Source organism: Nycticebus coucang, chromosome 2, assembly GCF_027406575.1.
Source record: "Nycticebus coucang isolate mNycCou1 chromosome 2, mNycCou1.pri, whole genome shotgun sequence".
NCBI lineage: Eukaryota > Metazoa > Chordata > Mammalia > Primates > Lorisidae > Nycticebus > Nycticebus coucang.
The window spans coordinates 18,605,603-18,626,706 of record NC_069781.1 but is presented as its reverse complement, the minus strand read 5'-3'; the positions used below and the strand labels follow the sequence as shown (position 1 = coordinate 18,626,706).

The following is a 21,104-nucleotide window of genomic DNA, read 5'->3' as shown; positions in this document are numbered from 1 at the left end:
TTTTCAAATTGTTTAAGCCAGAAAAGAAAGGGAAGAAGTTAGGGATGGAGGGAGGAAGCGGGGAGAGAAGAAGAGACGGGGGAAGGAAGGAGGAAAAAAGAATAGAAAAAAATCACCTTAATTTTCACAAATGAGTTTTAATTCAGAACTCACATAAAGAGAAAACAGCTGAAAAGCTGCTTTATTAAAGGCAAGGCACAATTGTTCACTGCTCAGCCTGCAGCCTACACCTGAGACATGATTCCATACCCAGGGCTCTGTGGAAAGTCTACTGCAGATCCATCATACATTGAGTCCGGCCCACACAGGCCAGATCTAGGACTGGAACTCAGGTCCTCTGCTTCACAGAATGTCCTTTCTAGCATGAGCCAATGCTACATAATGACATTTTGGGAATGAAGTCACTATAGCTTGCTTGTTTCTTTAAAGCCTCCCGTGGCCCAACTGGGAGGCCAGTCAATATTTATGGGCTGCCCAGAAGCCGGCTGAACTCAGCACTGCCTGAGACAAGACGACTTTGTGCCTCTTAGCTCCCTTCCATCTTTTTTTTTTTTTTTCCAGTTTTCCTTTTGCTCCCTCCCTCCCTCTCCCTATTACAGTGAGAAGCAGTTTCCACTACCATGAGAGGCAGATTTGGGTCTTGGCAGGTCATCTAAACCCCTTGGAGCCTCTTGCCTCAGATACAGGTAGAGGTTACAAGAAGGCATTTTGCCTGGGTTTGAACCCTGCCTCCTACCTGCTTTATTATCTTCAGCAAGTTATTTCACATCTCTAGGCCTTAAACTCTCCATTCATAAAGTGGGATAAACTGAGACTTTACAGTAGATTCAGGGCTCCCCAACTGGGCCCATTTCCTGGATCTCCACACACCTGACTGCAGGTCAGGTGTTTATAATATATATAAATTCCAATTCCCCCAGCCCTGGGGAGCCCACCCTGCCTTTGGTCTCATGGTACACTGCCAACTCTGTCATCTCTCTCTGCCGCTGCACAGATGACACAGGCTCTCCCTGCTCTACAAGAAAGGGTCTTGATGGGCAGCAAGGTAACTATAATCTGCTACTTACCTGTTACGTGATCTTGGATAAATTACTCCTCTGCCTCATCAGTTCCTACATTTATAAAAGACACAATAGTACCTACTTCATAGAGGGAACGTGAAGATTACATAAAAAAAAAAAAAAAATGTCACCATTAATACTCAGTCTCATCAGGTGATTACCACGTGCTAAGAAATTTATATGCAAAATTTGTGCTTGGGATAAAAAAAAAAAAAAAAAAAAACAAGAAGAATAGTAGCTAGCATGTACTGTTTTCCAGGTGCCAGTCACTATTCTAAGCACTTTACATGTGTTGAAGTCCTCAATCCTCAAAACATCCCCATGATGTAGGCATTATTTTTAGCTCCATTTTACAGATGGGGAAATTGAGGCTCAAAGATGTTATTGAGTTCCCTCAGAGTTACAAAGTAAGCTGATTAAGAAAGATGGGATTTGAACCCGGGCTGTCTAATTCCGGAATCTTCACACAGGCCAGCTCTATTGTGATAATTGTTGTCATTGTCATTAACCTTATTTCCTCTATATCTGGGATAGTCACCTCTAGCTCCATCTATACTCAATTTCCCCTATTGTACCTAATCTCAAAAAAAGACTCTCCCGGACCCCACAATGAACTGTACCTCTCGTATCCACACCCTGGAATCTGGGCTAGGGTTTTGTCTGTCTGAACAAGGTGAAACTGATGCTCACTGACATCCAAGGCAAAGTTATACACATTCTTACAGCTTCCCTTGGTCTCGGGATGCCCCCCTCTCAGAGCCCAGTTGCCATGCTTCAGTGTACACAGAGTTGGTATGTGTGGGGGCTCTGGCTGACAGCCAGCACAAACCGCTACCTCTGGGAGTGAGTCAAGTTGGAGGTCGGGCCCAGTCAAGCCCCAGATGACACCAGCCACAGCCAACCTGACAGACCACCCTGCTATATCGGCTCAACCTGCAGAATCATTAGAGACAAATACATAGCATTGCTTTGAGCTACTAAGTTTTGGGGTGAATTGTTTGCATCAATCCATAACCAAAATACTCCTTTGCTTTCCAGCCCAATATGAAGTTTCCAGCGAGCCTTGGAGCCAACCACTAATTATCTATAGCTGACCTCTCACTAAGTCTAAATCTTAGCATTTCTTTGAAGTAACAATAAATTAATTAACATTTGTCGACCTTGGATACTTTATTAACCTTTCTGTGCCTCAGTTCCTTTATCTGTGAAATAGAAAAAGTACCTAGTTTATAACATTATAGTGAGGTGGGAATTAGTTAATTCATATAAGGTGCTTAGGGACAAAGCCTAACCTTCAGAATATATATACTAAGTGACAGCTCCTTCCTTCTTCTCTCATCCTCTCCCTCCCTCCTTCCCTTTTAACTGATTCTGGCACTTTATTAGGCTTTTTAAATTTTAAAATCTTAATTCTCATACTTAACCTGAAGGCAACTGTTATTATTCCATTTTGCAAATGAGGTTCGAGGCCTTTCATAAAGCCCAGCGGATGGTGAGTGATGGATCTGGACCCAGGCCCTATGTGGGCTAAAGTTAGGTGCTCTTTCCCTCCTTTTCTCTCCCATCCTGACTCTACAATGCCACTCTTCCCATAACAAAGAAAAACCTCTGGCACCTGTTGTGGTAATGGCACCTGCTTTGTTCCTACACCTCCCACAGACTCCAGCAAGCAGAAAAATGGAAGCCTGGAAGCGGGGCAATCAGTTCATTTGCAAATACCGGCTTGAACACCTAAAGGGGGCCCAAGGTTCCCAGTGCTAGCACCTCTGCCTGACACCGCTGCATAGCAGAGAGGTGCCCTGCTGTGTGAGAAATGCTCATTAAAGCCTAAGAGTCAGATGTCAGAAGCAGCCCCCAGCCAGGCCAAGGAGGTTCAGCTCTTCCGGGAAGGCTTCTGAGGAATGAACCCTGGAGCTCAGTTCCTGTATGCTCCCACCCACCCCCTCCAGGACCCAGCTTTCAATACTTTTAAATTCATATAATTGAGTGACTTGCCAGTGGTGGGATAGCAGACATCTTCTTCAGGTGAGAAGAATGTTATGATTCGGGCAAGTTCTCTCATCTCAGGAGGAGAAGGGGCAATACTGTGAGCTCTTTCTTTGAAGATCCCAGTGGTGACAGGGGATTTCTAGCCATCCACATGAGACAGCTTGCACAACAAGAGCAGAGACTCTCTCAAGATGAGGACACCTGTGCTCAGAATGGTGAAGTAACTTGCCTGAGGTCACCAGGCTTACCCCTGACAGGGCATGGTTTCAGATCCAGGCCCCTGACTCTGTCCAGGGTTCTTCCCTCAGTTCTGACCCTTTTTCCTCCCTTCCAGCTCCTCTCCTTCTGGACCCCTCCAGAGTCTTCCCTAGATCTGGCCTCCCTGATAATTCTCTGTGCTCTGGAGATTCTGCTTACCTTTCACAAACGTGTCTGCCCAGCACGTCGGCCCTCACTCTCCACTCTCTGAGGTGCCAGTCAACAAAACGGACAGATGCACCTGTTCGAAGCCTCATAAATGGCTAAACATTGCCCTTACCCAGCCAGATTTGCAGTTAGGTGGATTAATTTTTAGGATGTACATTTTCTTCCTCTCAAGATCTGATCAAAATCCACCTCTTATGGTATTATGAGACGAAGTATACCTGTCCCCAGACTCACGGGGGATACCCTCACCCTCAAAACCTCAGAATGTGACTGCATTTTTGGAAATAGGTTCTCGGAAGTGGTAACTAAGTAAAAATGAGGTCATCAGGGCTCAGCCCTCATGCAGTATGACTGATATCCTCTTGATAAGAGGAGACTAGGACCCAGATGCACACACAGAAGGAAGATGATATGAAGACACAAGAAGCCTCAGAAGAAATGAATACTACTGACACCTTCATCTCAAGCTTCTGGTCCCCAGAATTGTGAGAAAATAAAGTTCTGTTTTTTAAGCCAGCCTAGTCCACAATATTTAGTTGTGGCAGCCCTCATGTACTAATATATATGGGAATGCTTTCCTGATGGTCAACAGAACCCCACCCCCAGCCCCCCACCCCAGCTCTAAAAGACATCTTCACAGCTCTGCTCTCCGTGTTCACCTCTGCACCTTCTGCAGTCCCAGGGCAGATGGATGGCAGGGGCCTGCGGGATTAAGTGGAAACTACTTCTTGCTACCAGATAGGGTGTCTATTGTCCATGTCCAGGGGGCCGCTTTGTGACAGGACCCCTTTTCTAGTCTCTACTTCAACAACACTACAACAAGAACTTGGTAGAAGAAATTCTATTTTATTCATGAAACGATTATCACAAACTGCTGCAAAGTTGGAGGGCTCAGGGGAAACATGGACAAGTGTGTAAGGAGGAGGTTTTGTAAAGGAGGAAAGAGAGAAATATATGCTGCTGAAAGGGATTTTAGATTGATGGGAATCTGAAGAGCTTCCTGTGTTGGCTGGTGCAATCAGGGAGACCTTGTGGAGGAGGTGGTATCAGCTCTGAGTCCAGAAAACTGAGAGGAAAAAGGTGCATGGACAGCGTGGTTAGGTTGAGGGGGCTGCTTAGGATGGTAGAGTGGACTTTAAATCTTGAATCCCAGTAGAATGGATGGTTAAGAGGAGATGATTTAGATTTGTAGGCTTAGGCGGCATCTTGTCAACTTTTTCTTGCATCAAAGTTGCTAAGTCTGAACACCACTAACTTTTGGAGCCAGATGATGATCTGTTGTGAGAACTTCCTTGTGCGCTAATGTCCCCTCTACCGTAATGATAATCAAAAATGTCTTCAGACATTTCCAGAGGTTTCCTGGAGACAAAATCACCACCACCACCCCCCCACTACCCCACCGCTGAGAACCACGGACTTACAGTGTAGTTTGGCACCAATCACTTGAACTTTCTGAACTTCAAATTCTCGATCTGTGCAACAGGGTAATAATCATACACACACACACACACACACAACACATAGCTGACACAGAGCCCGCCAGGTGAATAAGACTCGGCCTCATTCTTTCTTGTTTCTAAATACAATTGAAGTTAGAATCCCCCGCCCCATTTTGCAATCAATGAAAGCAGAGCTGCTTTCCTGTTACACCCTCAGAGAAACCCTGGAGGCTCTGTGACAGCAAACTTCCAGCTGCAGATCAGGAATCTTTGGGGAACGAAGCCTGGACAACCTGGATTCAAGGCCTGACCCCTTCCTGGTGTGTCCCTGAGGTAGTAGTACATCCAAATTTCAAGACTGGTGTAGGACCTGTCTCATTCCCCCTGTATTCTTCACCATCTGCCCAAATACCTGGTGTCCCCAGTGCAGGGCTGGGGTAGGTGGGCTAGAAAGGCACCTGGGCATTGAAGGGGGCACCTACTCTCAGGTGAGGACTCACACCTAATGACCCATGACTGGCGCTTCCTTAAATTTTATACTGTATTTGTTTCACTCAACACCCAGCCCTGACCAAAGGATCTCAATAAATAAGCTGATTTATTAATTAGTTAACTCGGTTCCTTCATCATTAAGACAAAATCCCAAAACCAGAGATGTTGGTGTGGATGTGGAGAAAAGGGCACACTTCTACACTGCTGGTGGGAATGCACACTAATACGTTCTTCTGAAAGGATGTTTGGAGAATACTTAGAGACCTAAAAATAGACCTGCCATTCCATCCTATAATTCCTTTACTAGGTTTATACCCAGAAGACCAAAAATCACAATATAACAAAGACATCTATACCAGAATGTTTATTGCAGACCAATTCATAATTGCTAAGTCATGGAAGAAGCCCAAGTGCCCATCGACCCATGAATGGACTAGCAAATTGTGGTACATGTATACCATGGAATATTATGCAGCCTTAAAGAAAGATGGAGACTTTACCTCTTTCATGTTTACATGGATGGAGCTGGAACATGTTCTTCTTAGCAAAGTATCTCAGGAATGGAAGAAAAATTATCCAATGTACTCAGCCCTACTATGAAACTAAATTACAGCTTTCACATGAAGGCTATAACCCAACTATAGCACAAGACTATGAGGAAAGGGCCAAGGAAGGGGAAGGGAGGGGGGAGGTTGGGGTGGAGGGAGGGTAATTGGTGGGGCCACACCTACGGTGCATCTTAGAATGGGTACAGGCGAAACCTACTAAATGCAGAATACAAATGCCTACATACAATAACTAATAAAATGCCACGAAGTCTACGTTGAACAGTTTGATGAGAATATTTCAGATTGTATATGAAACCAGCACATTGTACCCCTTGATCGCACTAATGTACACAGCTATGATTTAACAATTTAAAAAAAAAAGATAGTGATGCTAAAATTGGCTTTCCCCAGTCATTTTGAAATTAAATAGATATTGCATTTTAAGCAAACAGAATAATGCCACATAAGCTCCCTTCCTCAGTCAGACAGATCAAACAGGAAATGGAGGCTGAAAGGTCATGGTATGTTCAGGAAACAATGTCAACTCCAGTGTGACCAGAGCCAGTAGATGAGAAACCAGAGATGATCCAGAAAATAGTTGGTGTAACTCTAGACTGTGCAAAAGGCTTTCTTCCCACCCCAAATGCACCATCCGTTTTGCATTTACCTTTGCAGCAAGTAAATATGAGCCAATGGTTGGCAGGTGCCCACAGAGCCCCGGAGGTGGCCATGGCACTTACCTCTCTCTAGGCAGCTGGTGGTTGGGATTGTGACGGCAGCGTACACTAAGGCCGAAGAGCTTGCGGGCAGTGCGCTGGATCTTCTGTCTCTGTGCCTCCATGGCGCTCTGCAGGAGCTTGTAGCGGTTCTGCAAGTCCCAGTCATTGCCCCAGTGCTGATGGATGCTCCCAATGGTCAGGAAGTGGTTGCTGGGGAGACGCTTCATAAACGATTTAAACTCATCTAGCAAGAGAAAAAGGCCGAGAGAGAGAAGGGCTGAGCATGACAGCCCCTTATCTGAAGTTGCTTCAAGTACTTAGCCTCACCTGCCAATAAACTGGACCTGCAAAGTTAAAAATTAAAAAAAACCTCTGAGATACATAAAACATTGCACCAGCCTTCCCTACGCCTGCTAGACAAAGTCACTAGACTTTCAGATGAAGTGAATCTGTCTTCTGTATCCTGGCCTAAGATAGAGCTCCCCGAACTTCCGTCATTGGAATGCCAAGGTTATGCTCATATTCACATATGATTCTATGTACTTAACGTTTTCTTTGAATCGGATTACAAGTTTTTACTTAACAACTGAAAACGTTTTTTGTCCAACGCTACATAGAAAATCATGTCTTCAGTAGCCCCAAAGCTGTAAAAGTAAATATGATAAAAACAATGTTAGTATATTCTAGTCAGATACTGTTGCCTGCTAAATGATCAAACTCTCATGCCTGCTCTCACTTTGAAATACAGGAAATTAGCGCGTGTAAGAGAGGTGTTAAAGGCATGTTAGCAGCAAACTGAAACTTTCTCTTTGATCTAATATGCAGTTTTGACAGAGAACTGAAATGGCTCAACCTCCCCACTCGGTGATCCAGTGTTATTTGAAGCTGTGTGTGGATGGGTGCCGCTTCTAGCATCATCTCACATATTAAAGAACTCCAGCTTCAGAGCCGGTGACAAACTCTGGTATCCCCTGGGTGATGGTTTGTGCCCTGTTTGTGATGTTGACACAGCCTTAGGCATTATCTAGGTCAACTTCCTATGGGGAGGAAAAGTGAAGCCCAAAGTAGTAAAATGATTTTCTGAACGTAGCACAGTTGATGAACAATAAGATCAAGGCATAAAACCTGCACTGCTGTTCTTCAAATCTAAGAACATATCCATATCTCCATATCTCCACCATCCTCCGTCAACTACTGGGGAAATTAAAGAATTAAGGGGTTGATCACTTTGCAGGAAAAAAAGGCCAATGGTTGGATCATATTAGTTATCATTTATCTATCTATCTGTCTAATCTGTAGCCTAACACTTCCACTTCGTGTTATAAAACTTATACAGGAATTTTAAGTTTATTATGCATTCATTTTATTTTAAAAATGCTCACAGAGCTCTTGATAGGTACCAGCCTCAATCCTAACAATCTAACACCTATAACCGAGCTTTATAACAAACCTATGGGCCAGATACTTTAATGCCTCCATTTTATACACACGCAAACTAGGGCACAAAAATGTTAGCTAACTTCAAATGGCCAAGGTCAATGGCCAGGAGGCTCAAAATTCTACATTCTTACTTAGGATATTACTTTCCTTATCATCACATAAAGAGGGCAATCCTGAGGCTCAGGTTATTGGGGAAAAAATACATTAAAAGGTGATAAAAACGGGAGTCTCTGACTCCCAGCAAACCACAGATCTTCATTGTAGACAGACATACAAGAGTTCAAATCACATCACGACCACTGACTAGCTGCAGGACTCATATTTGTTCATGTCCTCAGTTTCCTGATCTGTGAGACAATTATGATAGTATCTAGTCTAAATGTTGAGAGAGTGATACAGGACTGTGTTTGCCTAAATATTAAATAGTTCCTGATACAATGAAAGTGCTCACTGGGTGTGGTGGAAGTGGGTGATGGGGGACTCTGCACTGATTGATTTATCTAGGGAGCTGGCTGGAAGCAGAGTACTGGCCCTAATGACACTGGGCTCTTCTGGCCAGCCTGGCTATCTCCCTACGGAAGGCACGCAGCTCATCTTGCACAGGGCTCGGCTAACTTCGAAAGAGACAACAGTGTTGATGATGAATCCAAATTTGGGTCTGATAAAAAAATAGAATTTAAAGTAAAATGCTTTAACTTCCTTGATTAAAAGTAGAGTATAACCCTTCTTCAAAGGAAGGAGGCATAAACGTCCTTTTGTGCAAAGAAACCAGGTCCTATTTGGATACCAACACTCTGGAGCTAGCAAAAAATCAAAGCTTTTACTTTAGGCTGGTCACTAATTCCTCCAAATTACCTGGGGCTGAGTCATTATGTTTAAAGACTGAAAATGAACAGAAACCACAGATGGACATGTGGATGGTTGGATTTGTCTTAATGAACAAAATACCACTTCAAATAGGTTAAGTGCAGGACAACTAAAGGGAATGTATGGTTTATGGGGGAAAAGTACAGCATAAGTCATTTCCCCAGCCTGGTCAGCTTATTTGCAGCACCTTGGTTTCCTCATCCACTCACTTAAAAGTATTTCTCTTCCTTGGGAATAAAAATTGTACACTAAAGGTCCCTATTCCTTCAGCATATAGTTGACACACCCCTCTTCTTCTTCTTCCTTTTTTTTTTAGAGATAGAATCTCGCTTTTTGTCACCCTTGGTAGAGTGCTGTGGCATCACAGCTCACAGCAACCTCCAGCTCTTGGGCTTAGCTCATTCTCTTGCCTCAGCCTCCCAAGTAGCTGGGACTACAGGTGCCTGCCACAATGATTTTTTGTTTGCACTTTGGCCACGGCCAGGTTCGAACCCACCACCCTTGGTATATGGAGCCGGCATCCTACACACTGAGCCACAGGTGCTGCCCGATGCCCTTTTCTGTATTTTTTTTTTTTGCAAAAACATTTTATCAAATTCTTCTCTCATTTGGGGCCAAATCATGAACATAATACATTACCATCATGAGCTTTTCTCTTTTATGGTTTCTCAGGATTTTAAATGGACTGATGGGCACAGCTTCATGAGGCCCCCACCCCTCCGTTTGACCCCTATGACCCTGGAAAGAGCAGAATTTCTGACACATTCTGGTTGCTCACAGCTGATTTGGGGCTTAGACGTCATGGAAACCAGTTGTTTGCAAAAGCTGCTCCACAGAACTCAGCTTTTATCTGTGGTACACAGTGGCTCCAAGGTAAGATTTTGTTTGATCAAAGAGTTTCTTGGCCAAAGACTTAAATAAATTGAAATATTAAAAACACAAACATGTCCTCTCATTTATCAGAGGAGGGAACCTAAAGCCTAGGGGTAAAGAAGAATTAATAAGTTACAAAAGCCACCATGAGCAGTGAATTTGGAATCAGAGATTCCATTAGCAATGCTGTCATGTACTAACTGTGTAACTCTGGGGAAGACACCGAGTCTTGGTGTCTCCCCTCATCAACACAATAGGAATATCACTATTTATTTTAAATTAATGATTGTAACAGATTTAAGGAATATGAAGTTGTTTTAAAACAGGAATGCACTACGCATAGATACATTTACTTTACAGATTGAGCACATACTAAATACCGTCTGCTTCGATTTCTTCTTAGAAGTCTCAAGGATTCTCAAGTTCATCATGTCTGAAAGTGAGCACGGGGCCTGCTTTCCAAACCTTTGAAGGTGTTCTAGCTCAGTGAAGGATTCCAACATCCATAAAGTTACCTAATACATATAACCTAAAGAAGGTCCTTGGATATCAGCTCAATATCCATCTTCTTTTCAATTCTCATGGCCAATGGAACATCAAGCCCTGACGGTTACTTTCTTCTTAATATATTGGCATCTCAACACATTTCCTGTTTACCCACTTATAGCATCTTCATAATCCATGTCATGGCCATCACTCTCCTAGGCCCCTGGTGCCTTTCCTGGGTCTACCTGAACTCACCTTCTGCCATCTGCACTGTCGTCAGATACCGCAACTTCTGCTCTTCCTCAAGGTGCCCTTCCCTGAGCACCTCACACCCTAACTCCACATCATCAGCTCAGAGCAGCTCCCCCTTATTTACACATGTAGCCTGTAGTTTCCTAATCAATCATCTACATAGTTATATAATCAATGCCTAGCTTTCCAACAAAACCCAAAGAAAGATCTATGAATGCAAAGATCCAACTTTGGACTTTGCCCACTTTATGACCATGGGTGACTGACCCTCCTTCTCTGATGCTCACTTTTCTGAACCATGAAAAGTAGGAAATTACTAAGTTACCAGAGAAGTGACTTCCAGCTTCAACCGTCTGTGGATTCTTTAGATATTTCTATCTATACCGACATCCACATAAATGAGTTATTACAACAGTTTTGAGATGCACAGAAATCAAGAAACTTAAACCCTGAGTGGACAGACACAAATGAAGCTCCCCCCCCACCCCAAACAATGATAAGCTGAACAAGTTGAAATTTGCAGGGGTGAATCAGAAAGGACATTGTCAACTGTGTTACTTGTAAGTGAAATAACAAGCATAACATGGTCTATCTCAAAACTTTTGTAGGGACCCACGTATACCCATGCATATACATATATTTACATAGAGGAGAGGTGTGTTTGATTATCATGTTATAGGACAGGCAACCCCCCACCACAGACACACAACTCCCTTTGACTCTTCTCTCTCCTGTGACCTCCTGGGCAGATGAATTCTCTCTGTCTTCTGGATACTACAGAGAATACATCTCATGACCACAGACTGGATTACGTGACTCTTCATTTCATTCAGTGGAGATTCGTTGAGAGCCTACTCTGTGGCAGCTGCTGTCCCTGGCTCTGGACCCTCCAAAGTGAGTGAATTGGGGTCACGAGATTTTCCCTCACAGCAGTGCTAACTGCAGTTGGACTAGCTCCATTTCCAGACTTGGCTCGAGGCCATGCATGCAGTGTCACTAGGTGAGGCCCTCTACCTGAATTCTCCAGGTCCTTGTAAGCCTCGGCCCAGGACTTGGCCATGTTGGCCAGCGTGTACTCCATGATCTGGATGTCGGTGATGGGGCAGTTGCACTGCGGGAACTCCTCGGCGCACTGGCAGCGGCACTGGCTGTCCTGACACAGGTATTCCCCCTCGCCATTGCACATGATGTAGCTCAAGGCTGACTGGACAAACTTCTCTTGCAGGTACTGGGGAAAGATTATCTGAAGACCTGTGGAGAATAGCAAGAAGGGGAATCAGAAAGGTTAACAGGAAAAGAAAAGGTGTTTCATTAACAGTTTCCAAAGGTGATACAGAGGAATCTGAAGCTGCTAGATGTCTTCCCGTGAGCTGGAGCCAAAATATTTCTAGGCCTACCTAGATCCAGAAGGGCAAAATCAGTGAGGCTTCCCATCGGATCACGTTTACTCAAACTTCTCAGGTCACGACCTTGCCCGTCTCCGAAGGGCATCCTCTATTCTGTGACAGTGGGACAGACACTAGGGCCAGGGGAGTATATACCTTCTCTGTTTGGGAAGAAAACCCCTATTGAAAGCGTAACACTATTGTTTATCATTCCTGTTTTCCTTCATTTATCTCCTTTCCTTTTCTTAAAATATTTATGAATGCTGTTTATGAAGCATAAGTCCTGAGCTGGGCACTAGGCCTATGGAGATAAAAAGAAGACAGAATATTGCCCTTGGGGAGTTTGCAATATCATCAGCAGTGACAGACATGGACACACATCATCATAACATAGCTTTCTAGACTCACAGCAGACACAGCCATACGAGGCAACAGAACAGCAGAAGACTGCAAAAATCATTGTTTAGGTAACAGGGAAAACTTCCTAGAGGAGAGGCAATGTGGGCTGGTTGAAAAGCAAGTAAGAGATCACCATGTTAAAGGAAGAACAAGAAGAACATTCTAAAAAGAGGGAAGATATAATATGCCTGGGAGTTCGTAGCGAATGAAATGGACTTGTACGAGTGGGGTTGCAATGCTGTAGAAAAACAGGTTGCAAAATGAGGCTGTGACCAGAATGCAAAGGGGTTACTATATGCTGATGAATTTTGACTTTATCCTGTGGTTCATGGCTATACCTCGGTAATTGTGATGGGTAAGAGTGATATAATCAGACTACAATATCAGTAAGGACAGACATTGGAGATAATTAATTTCCTCTCCTTTTCTCTAGAAATGAAGAGCTGATGGTCCATCAGGGGGAGATGACTAGACCATGGTTAGAAGATGGATCCTCTAGACCACATCTCATGATCTTTTCTCTACACTTGAAAAATCAAGTCTTAATCCTGAAAGCCAGTGATGGAGAAGGATTTATCTGGGTGTGATCGCTACTCTGGTGCCCTTGAAAGGTCAGCATGGCAGGTTAGTTTCTGGAGGACTCAGAGATAAGAGCAACTTTGGGTAAACTTAATTCATTACAGTGCTTTCACCTGGGTTCTTTTTGTCTCATACGGAACTGGAAACAGTTTTAGACCCCAGTACATGGGAGGTAATGGTTTTACTACCCATTATATAAAAGAGAACCGTATTCTTATTTGAATTGTTGTTTTTCCTCATTCATGCTTCAGGGACATCCCCAATCCTATTCATCAGGGACTCACTGAATAAGATCAGCATTTCTTTCACTTTCTACTTCACAGCTGTGTTTCCAGATTTTTTGAATATCTCTCTCTTTTCTTCAAATAGTTAAGCCCCATCAATTCAATCTGTCTTTATAAAACAGCTAAGAAAGGATATTTTCCGAGGGCACTGTGGGAAAGAAGACAGCGCCTCCAGCATGGTTTATGGTAGGAAACCACAGCTCCACAGTCAGGCGCACAGTGTGGCCCCAGTCGGGCTCTTCACCTTGTAACCTAAGCCATCTCGGGAAAATTATTCAACTCCACTTTTTCTCCTGCAAAGTGGAGATATTTTTAGTACCTACATTGGAGGGTGAGTGAGATGACTGAATGGTAAAACTGTCCAGAACCATTTTTGACACATAGTAGGCAAAGAATAAATGTTGCCTACTCTTCTTTTTGATATGATGCTGATGTCCCTCCTCTGATTGAAGTTTATAAAGGTTTAACAGAAACTTCAGGATAAATCAACCACAATAGCTATGGGTAGTCAATTAGAAGCCTAATTGGAGAGACTTCACAGGGAGGAGGGTTTAGAATCCTGCACCTGTGGAACCAGCACTGAGGAAGGTACAGAAGTCAAGATGTGTGGAAGGTACTTTAATCTCTTTACAGACAAAGTTGCCGATAGGGGATTGGGATCAGCTAAAAATAAGTTTTGCTCTGGGAGAAAAACTGGGTGATATAGATGAAACGACTCAATAATGCACATTCTGAAAGAATCGTGAACACAGTTCCAGAGGGGCCTATAACAGTAGAATGTTTATCGCAGCCCAATTCATAATAGCTAAGTCATGGAAAAAGCCCAAGTGCCCATCGATCCACGAATGGATTAATAAATTGTGGTATATGTATACCATGGAATACTATGCAGCCTTAAAGAAACATGGAGACTTTACCTCTTTCATGTTTACATGGATGGAGCTGGAACATATTCTTCTTAGTAAAGTATCTCAAGAATGGAAGAAAAAGTACCCAATGTACTCAGCCCTACTATGAAACTAATTTGGGGCTCTCACATGAAAGCTATAACCCAGTTACAACTTAACAATAGGGGGAAGTGGGAAAGGGGACGGTGGGTAGAGGGAGGGGGATCGGTGGGATCACACCTGTGGTGCATCTTACAGGGGTATTTGCAAAACTTGGTAGATGTAGAATGTAAAGGTTTTGGCACAGTAACTGAGATAACGCCGGAAAGGCTATGTTAACCACTGTGATAAAAATGTGTCAAATGGTCTATGAAGCGAGTGTATGATGCCCCATGATCATATCAACAGTTATGATTTAATAAAAAAAATAAAAAATGAACGTCAAACCCAAGAAATATACTCTTGGCTTGATAAAAAAAATAAAAATAAATTAAAAAAAACAGTAGAGTTACACCCAGCCAGTGGTCTGTTGTAAATCTGGGTGTGCTCTGTACCTCTGATTTTGGGAATACTTGGAAGGGCTTCTGTAAGGGGGTGGGATACAGATCCCAAAAGGTAGGGCAGAACAAAGCAAGTTGTAAAGCCCCTTCTGAGCCGAGTTTACAATTCTTTCAGAGTTTGCATGATTGAGTCACTTTATTTACATCACCATTTTCTCTCCCAGAGCAAAACTTATTTTTAGCTGATCCCAATCCCCTACAGGCAACTTGGTCTATGGATCAGGGTTGAGATTCTGTTGCTTAAAGAAACTCTATAGCCTATATTCTCAGTCCTGTTCTTCTAGCTTGCTCATCATTTTCTTGATCCCTTTTGTAGGGGATAAAATATTCTATTCTTGGTCCCAGCCCAAAAGGAATTTGGAAGAGCATTTTTAGAAAATTGCGTCAAATCATTTCTCCATTTGGCAAGGATACAAAAGGCAGCATTACCTACCCCACTTAACGCAACTGAAAACAGATGAAGTTTGGGGTTGGGGGTTTTCTTGGAGCAGCTGAAACACAAAACTGGCTGCTCTTTAAAAATGGAAACTCAGAACATGCCGAGCTGTCTCGAAGGCAGAATCTCCTGGGCAATTTCAAAAGAGAATAATGAAGACATAGCAATTAAAAAGCACTTTTCTGCAAAATGTCATTACTGTTTAAAGTTACATAACCATTTCTACCGCAGCGGAGGTTCACACAGCAGTCACAGCCAGAGTCGTCTCCTGATGACCTGTGTCCAACAAAGAGGCCATTGCAGGCCTCCTGCATTGGCGCCTGAATCCTGCCTGCTTCAATGGGAGTCATAAATAATTTGGAGGGGGATTTGGCCTGTGGAACCACCATTTGAAAGATATACAGCTGCTGGCTGGGGTGAAATACTCTGTCCCCATAGTTCCCAAAGATACACCACATACACAGAGAGAAGGAAAACCGAGAAAATGGAAGAAAAAGGCTACCATTATTGCCAAGCATATAAATTTTGCCTCACAAAACCTAGGCACGCAATAGTTGAGAGTTTCATTTGAACACCATCTCACCCACCCTGAACATATGGAAAATTTCCCTCCCCCCGAATTCCCGTCTCTTTATATACACATATGTGTACACACACACACATATACATATATAATGGTGTTAGATTTTAGAGTGGAATGTTTCCCTGTTCTTCAGAGTGAGCAAGAAATGTGTATGTGGGATCACCCAATGCGTCCTCCTTCTCTTTTCCTGACTTTTGCCCCATTCCTCTCCCTCCCAATTCCTTGTCAACACTCATACCTCACAGTATGTTTTGTAGTTTGTATGCAGTTTTGCGTACTGAGATATCATTTCTCCTCCTCTCTGTCACATGATGGGATATCTCTATTTCCTTACTTTCCTCCTTCCTCTTATCTCCTAACAGTCTCTTCTTTACTCAGAATGCAGCAGAAACCCTGCCCTTTCTTAGTCTTGCTGAGGCATCAGCATCATTCCTCCTGCAGTCTCTGCAGCTGCCCTTCTCTATGCATAAAATATTCTTTCCCCAGATCTCTGCATTGCTCCTTTGTCCTGTAATCCAGACCCTTCCAGACCCAAGTTAAAATGCATCTTCTATTTTCTTCGGATAATTGTAGGATTATTGCCTGCAATTATCCTTGTAATTTGTTTTTAGATATTTTTTCCATCTCTCCCAGTAGAGAGTGGGCTGTAGGGAGGGAAGGCCTGTACTGCCCACTGTGGACACTCAGACTATAAATAAGGCAGAACTCAGTGTAGGCTCTAGGTACCCATTGATTGAAAGGACTATCTTCTGCCTCACTGCAGCTGAAAAAAAAGTGCCCCACTAGGCATCTCTGGTGTTAAAATTATAAAATTAGGTGACCAACCCAAAGTGCCACAAATGAAGTAACAGAACCAGGAATCAAGTCCAGGAATTCAAACTAGGTTCTGACATACATGAGGGTCCTTCCACGTCTCCACTGAGAAAGAGCAGAGACAGAGGCAAACTCTGGCTTAGCGCCTCTGTGGTCACTTCAACCCAGAGCAACCACTGGCAATGTTTTAGGCTCTCCGAAACTCAGATTTTTGCCTGTGAGGTTGAACTCCCACTCCACTCATATTCTAATGAGGACAGAAAAGACAAAAACTTATCCTACATGTTGTGGACTGTATTGTGTTTTGTGTTTCAACCTGAAACACATATTCATATGTCAACACTCTAACCTCCAAAGCCATGGTATTGGGAGGTGGAAAGTTTGGGAGGTAATTGGGTTCAGATGAAGTCATGAGGGTTGTGCTCTAATTCCATTAGTGCTCTAAAAGGGGAGGAAAAATCAGGACATCTCTCTCTCTTTCCAGGAGCACACAAGGAATGCCCATGTGAGCACACGGTGGGAAGGCAGCTGTCTGCAATCCAGGAGGCTGGACCTTTTGCTGTCATCTCCATCTTGGACTTTCCAGCATTCCGAACTGTGGCAAATGACGGTCTTTGGGGAAGCCACCAGTCTATGGCTTTTTGTTATAGCAACCTGAGAAGACTAAGATGCTGGCAATAATTAAGTGTTCTATACATTTTAGGTTTTACTGCACATCAGATTAGAATTCATTGTCCAGACCAAGTTTGAACCTTCTTTGGAAACTCTGCCTTGAATTGCTCCCATTGAGCCACTCAGACACATATCAGAGGTGCATTCTCTTCCTCCCTTCCTCTTTCTCTCCCCTCCTCCCTTCTTCTCTTTCCTCTTTTTGTTTTTTCTTCCCTCATTCTTTCTTCCCTTCTTTCTACACATTATTCTTTAGACCAGTGATTTTCAATCCAGGTGCCATGGGACACTGGTGTGTCATGAGAGGATTTTTTTTTTTTTTTTTGTAGAGACAGAGTCTCACTGTACCGCCCTCGGGTAGAGTGCTGTGGCGTCACACGGCTCACAGCAAACTCTAACTCTTGGGCTTACGTGATTCTCTTGCCTCAGCCTCCCGAGCAGCTGGGACAACAGGTGCCCCCCCACAACGCCCAGCTATTTTTTGTTGCAGTTTGGCCAGGGCTAGGTTTGAACCCGCCACCCTCCGTATATGAGGCCGGCTCTGAGCCACAGGCGCCGCCCATGAGAGAATTTTAGGTGTGCAATGAAAATTTTTAATGATTAAATAAATTATTTTTGATAGATGTTCAAAAAAGGGTAAGTATATTCTTTTTTTAACTCTTTTTTTCCTGATCAACATAATTTAAGTGTGCTATGGAAGTTTAACTATGGGTTCAAGTGTGTGGGTGTATACCACGCCCGCTGGGTGAAAAATTCTTTTACAACTGGAACTTTACCTTAGAATTGAGAACAATGTAATCTAAAAATTAGTACCTTCATATTAATTTGAAATAATAAAAAGGGGAAAAAAGGCTGGAAAAACATTTCCTTAGACCTTGCTATGTGCCAAGCACTATGCTATGGATCCTACATTAGATCGCTGGAAACCATCAGTGGTGATGAATAAGGCAGGCAACACCCTCTTGAGGAAGACCTTGTGTGTGTGTGTGTGTGTGTGTGTGTGAGAGAGAGAGAGAGAGAGAGACTGAGACTAGCTTCTTGGATGAGCCAAGACCAATGCTCTACCAGATGCACAAGTGGTTTTAGAACACAGAGGAAAAACACCTAACCCAGAATGGAGTAGGGGTGAGTAAAGGTCCCCTCTCCTCTCCTACATGAAGTATCAGTTAAGCTGAGACCTAATGGATAACCATGCACTTGAGGATGAGGAATGCACAGAACATGGACACAGTACATGAAAAAGCCTCTGGCAATAGAAATCCCAGCTGAGAATCCACCTTGAGTTTCACCTTCTTTTGCTTGTTTGCTTCAGTGTTCCTGTGCCCAAGAGAGCAAAACTTGGAAGGGAAGAATGACACAGAACAGAGATGCTGGCAGAGTCCAGTATTGACATTTCTTCTAGCAACAAAGGCTAAAGATACTTTTTCATTACACAGTAGGGATTCTTAGATTCAGAGATAGAAATTGGGACTCATAGTTTGGCACCTGTTGCTCCGTGGTTAGGGTGCTGGCCACATACACCTGGGCTGGCGGGTTTAAACCTGGCCTGGGCTTGCTAAGCAACAATGACAACTACAGCAAAAAAATAGTCGGTCATTGTGGCAGGTGCCTGTAGTCCCAGCTACTTGGGAGGAGAGGGCAAGAGAATCACTTAAGCCCAAGAGTTTGAGGTTGCTGTGAGCTGTTATGCCACAGCATTCTACTGAGGATGACACAAGATTCTGTCTCAGAAAAAAAAAAAAAAAAGAGAGAGAGAGAGAAAGAAAGAAAAAAAGAAATTCATCACAATGTTGAATTTCAACCATTGAGGAACACTCAAGTAATGTAGCTTTCAGGAGAACCCTACATTAGATCCTTGGTGACGCTCAATAGTGATGTCAATACTGCTACCACAGGTACCTGGTTAAGTCGGCCAGGCTCTGAGAGGGTAGGAAACATCCAATGCCTAGAAAAGAGGCCCCTTCAACACAAGCTGAAGGTACACCTCAGATATGAAGATTAAAACCCAGCCTATATCTCTGACCCTGATCCTGCTCTTTGGCTGATAGGAACTTTTAGCCTCTTTTTCCTTCCCTCCAGAAGCAGAGCATTTGGATTTGTTTGAGAAAATAAGTAAGAGGTTTAATATATAGGACACAGAAACACAGAGGGCTACTTGGAGACCCAAACTAAAGCACAAAATTCAAGAAGAAGAAATAAAGGTCTTGACCAATGATTAAAATTAGTGTTCTGTCTGGCACAACCACACAGTAGGTGGTTAACAAATATATCTTAAACATTGAGTAAGTCAGCGATCTACGGTAATAATGAAATAAAAGGAGCCTGGAGACAATAATTATGGAAGCCTTTGTGATGGGTGTGGGACGTGGGCTGAGTCTCGAAAAAAGACTTCTGAGTGGAAAAGAAGGGCAGCTCTGCAAAGTGCAGCAGAGAGCACACCTTGAGCAAAGACAGGGCAGCCTGGGAATGCTGCGGATCGATCCACGTCTTACTCAGGGCAAGGACCACACATCGTCACTGGTTGTTTTTGCTCAGTTCTATTTTATTATATTCTATATCCTAATTACCTAATGCAGTAGTATTTTTGATGGACTTGCTCTTTCCTGACCTGCTTCTTTACGTATTAAATGCACGCTCTCTTACAATGCCAAGGGGAAGAAGAAAAAAAACACTGGTTCTATTTTGGTTGAGTATAAATATTTTCCTATCCTGTTCTTGCATCAGAATGTGGCCTCCCGCAGATATCTCTGAGCCCTATAGGATCCCAGCTGTTGTCTTGTACCTGCTACGTTCTGCTTGTCAAATTCTGTCCATTTCTGAAATGCACAAGGTGGGGAGAGCAACAACAAGGACTGTACCTTTTGCAAAAAGTCAGCCTGATTCCCCTTCCTTGTGAAAGCCCAGGGATTTCAGGCTGGCAGATAAAGGACTTTGTGGCACTAACAGCCATGCTCAACTCCAGTGTAATGAAGGCATGCAGGTCAATTACCCATCTGTTTGTGTTTCTATTGCTGTGAATTACAGTATCCATCGCCGACAGCTCATTGGAGTGGAATGAAAATAAGACGATAATTCACCGAGTGAAACTGTGCAGAAAGGGCAAAAAGGCTATGATCTCATTCAGAAGTTCAGCCCTGTCTCCATGATGGGTCATTTACACTCTGGGAAATGAAATGAATAACGGCAGATACCTGGGTGGGTGGCGTGGGGGAATGGGGAGTGGGCCCTTGTTTCCTTGATGTGAGAATTAAGAAATGCCCCCTTCTGGTCAGAACAATCTTTTGTGATTGTAAATAAAATCAACTGGTCTACAGAATTTTAGGAAGTAGAGGAAGACTTAGATATAGCTATGTGGGATTCAGCATGATAATCCTAAAACCTTTTTAGCCATCAGAAGTTTTGAAGGATGGAAGGTAGGCAGAAGACTCCTCATCTTTGGAAGTGTAGAAGCAGAATTTGACGTGGGACAAATGTTCTATCCAGGCCCAAGACTCAATGGCATGTGGTAGATTGGATTATCGCTAACACATACTTGGTGCCCCTTCTTGAAATATCCCCCCTTTGACATGGTTACACAGCCCCACCTTCTGTATGATTCATACAATGTATCTGGGCCAGTGAAATGTGAGTGTAATGATATGTGTCGCTTCCAACAAGAAGGTGTGAAAAGCAGCATATGAGTTCATCAATTTCTCTTTTCACAAGTACAGCAGTGTTCCAGATAGAGGACACCAGAGAAGGAGAATCACAACAGAACTGTGACCACTGCATAGAATTAGTGAGAAATCACCCTTTACCCTTGCAAACTACTGAGATTCAGTAACTGTTTTCTAGTACAACATAACCCAGCCTATACTAACAGATACAGAAGATGGCAAATTATGGCCCATGGGCCAAACTGACCTGAGATATATTTT

General features: G+C 43.3%; 1 protein-coding gene across 1 annotated transcript in view; it reads right to left on the bottom strand.

Moving 5' to 3' along the window:
- BRINP1 (BMP/retinoic acid inducible neural specific 1) overlaps nt 1–21,104 on the bottom strand; it is a 192,052-nt gene that overhangs the window by 25,725 nt on the left and 145,223 nt on the right. Inside the window, exons 6-7 of the mRNA XM_053576437.1 lie at nt 11,607–11,843; nt 6,696–6,918 (exon numbers count right to left, since the gene is read on the bottom strand). Coding sequence (XP_053432412.1) covers nt 6,696–6,918; nt 11,607–11,843 — 460 coding nt within the window. The remainder of the gene's footprint in view (nt 1–6,695; nt 6,919–11,606; nt 11,844–21,104) is intronic.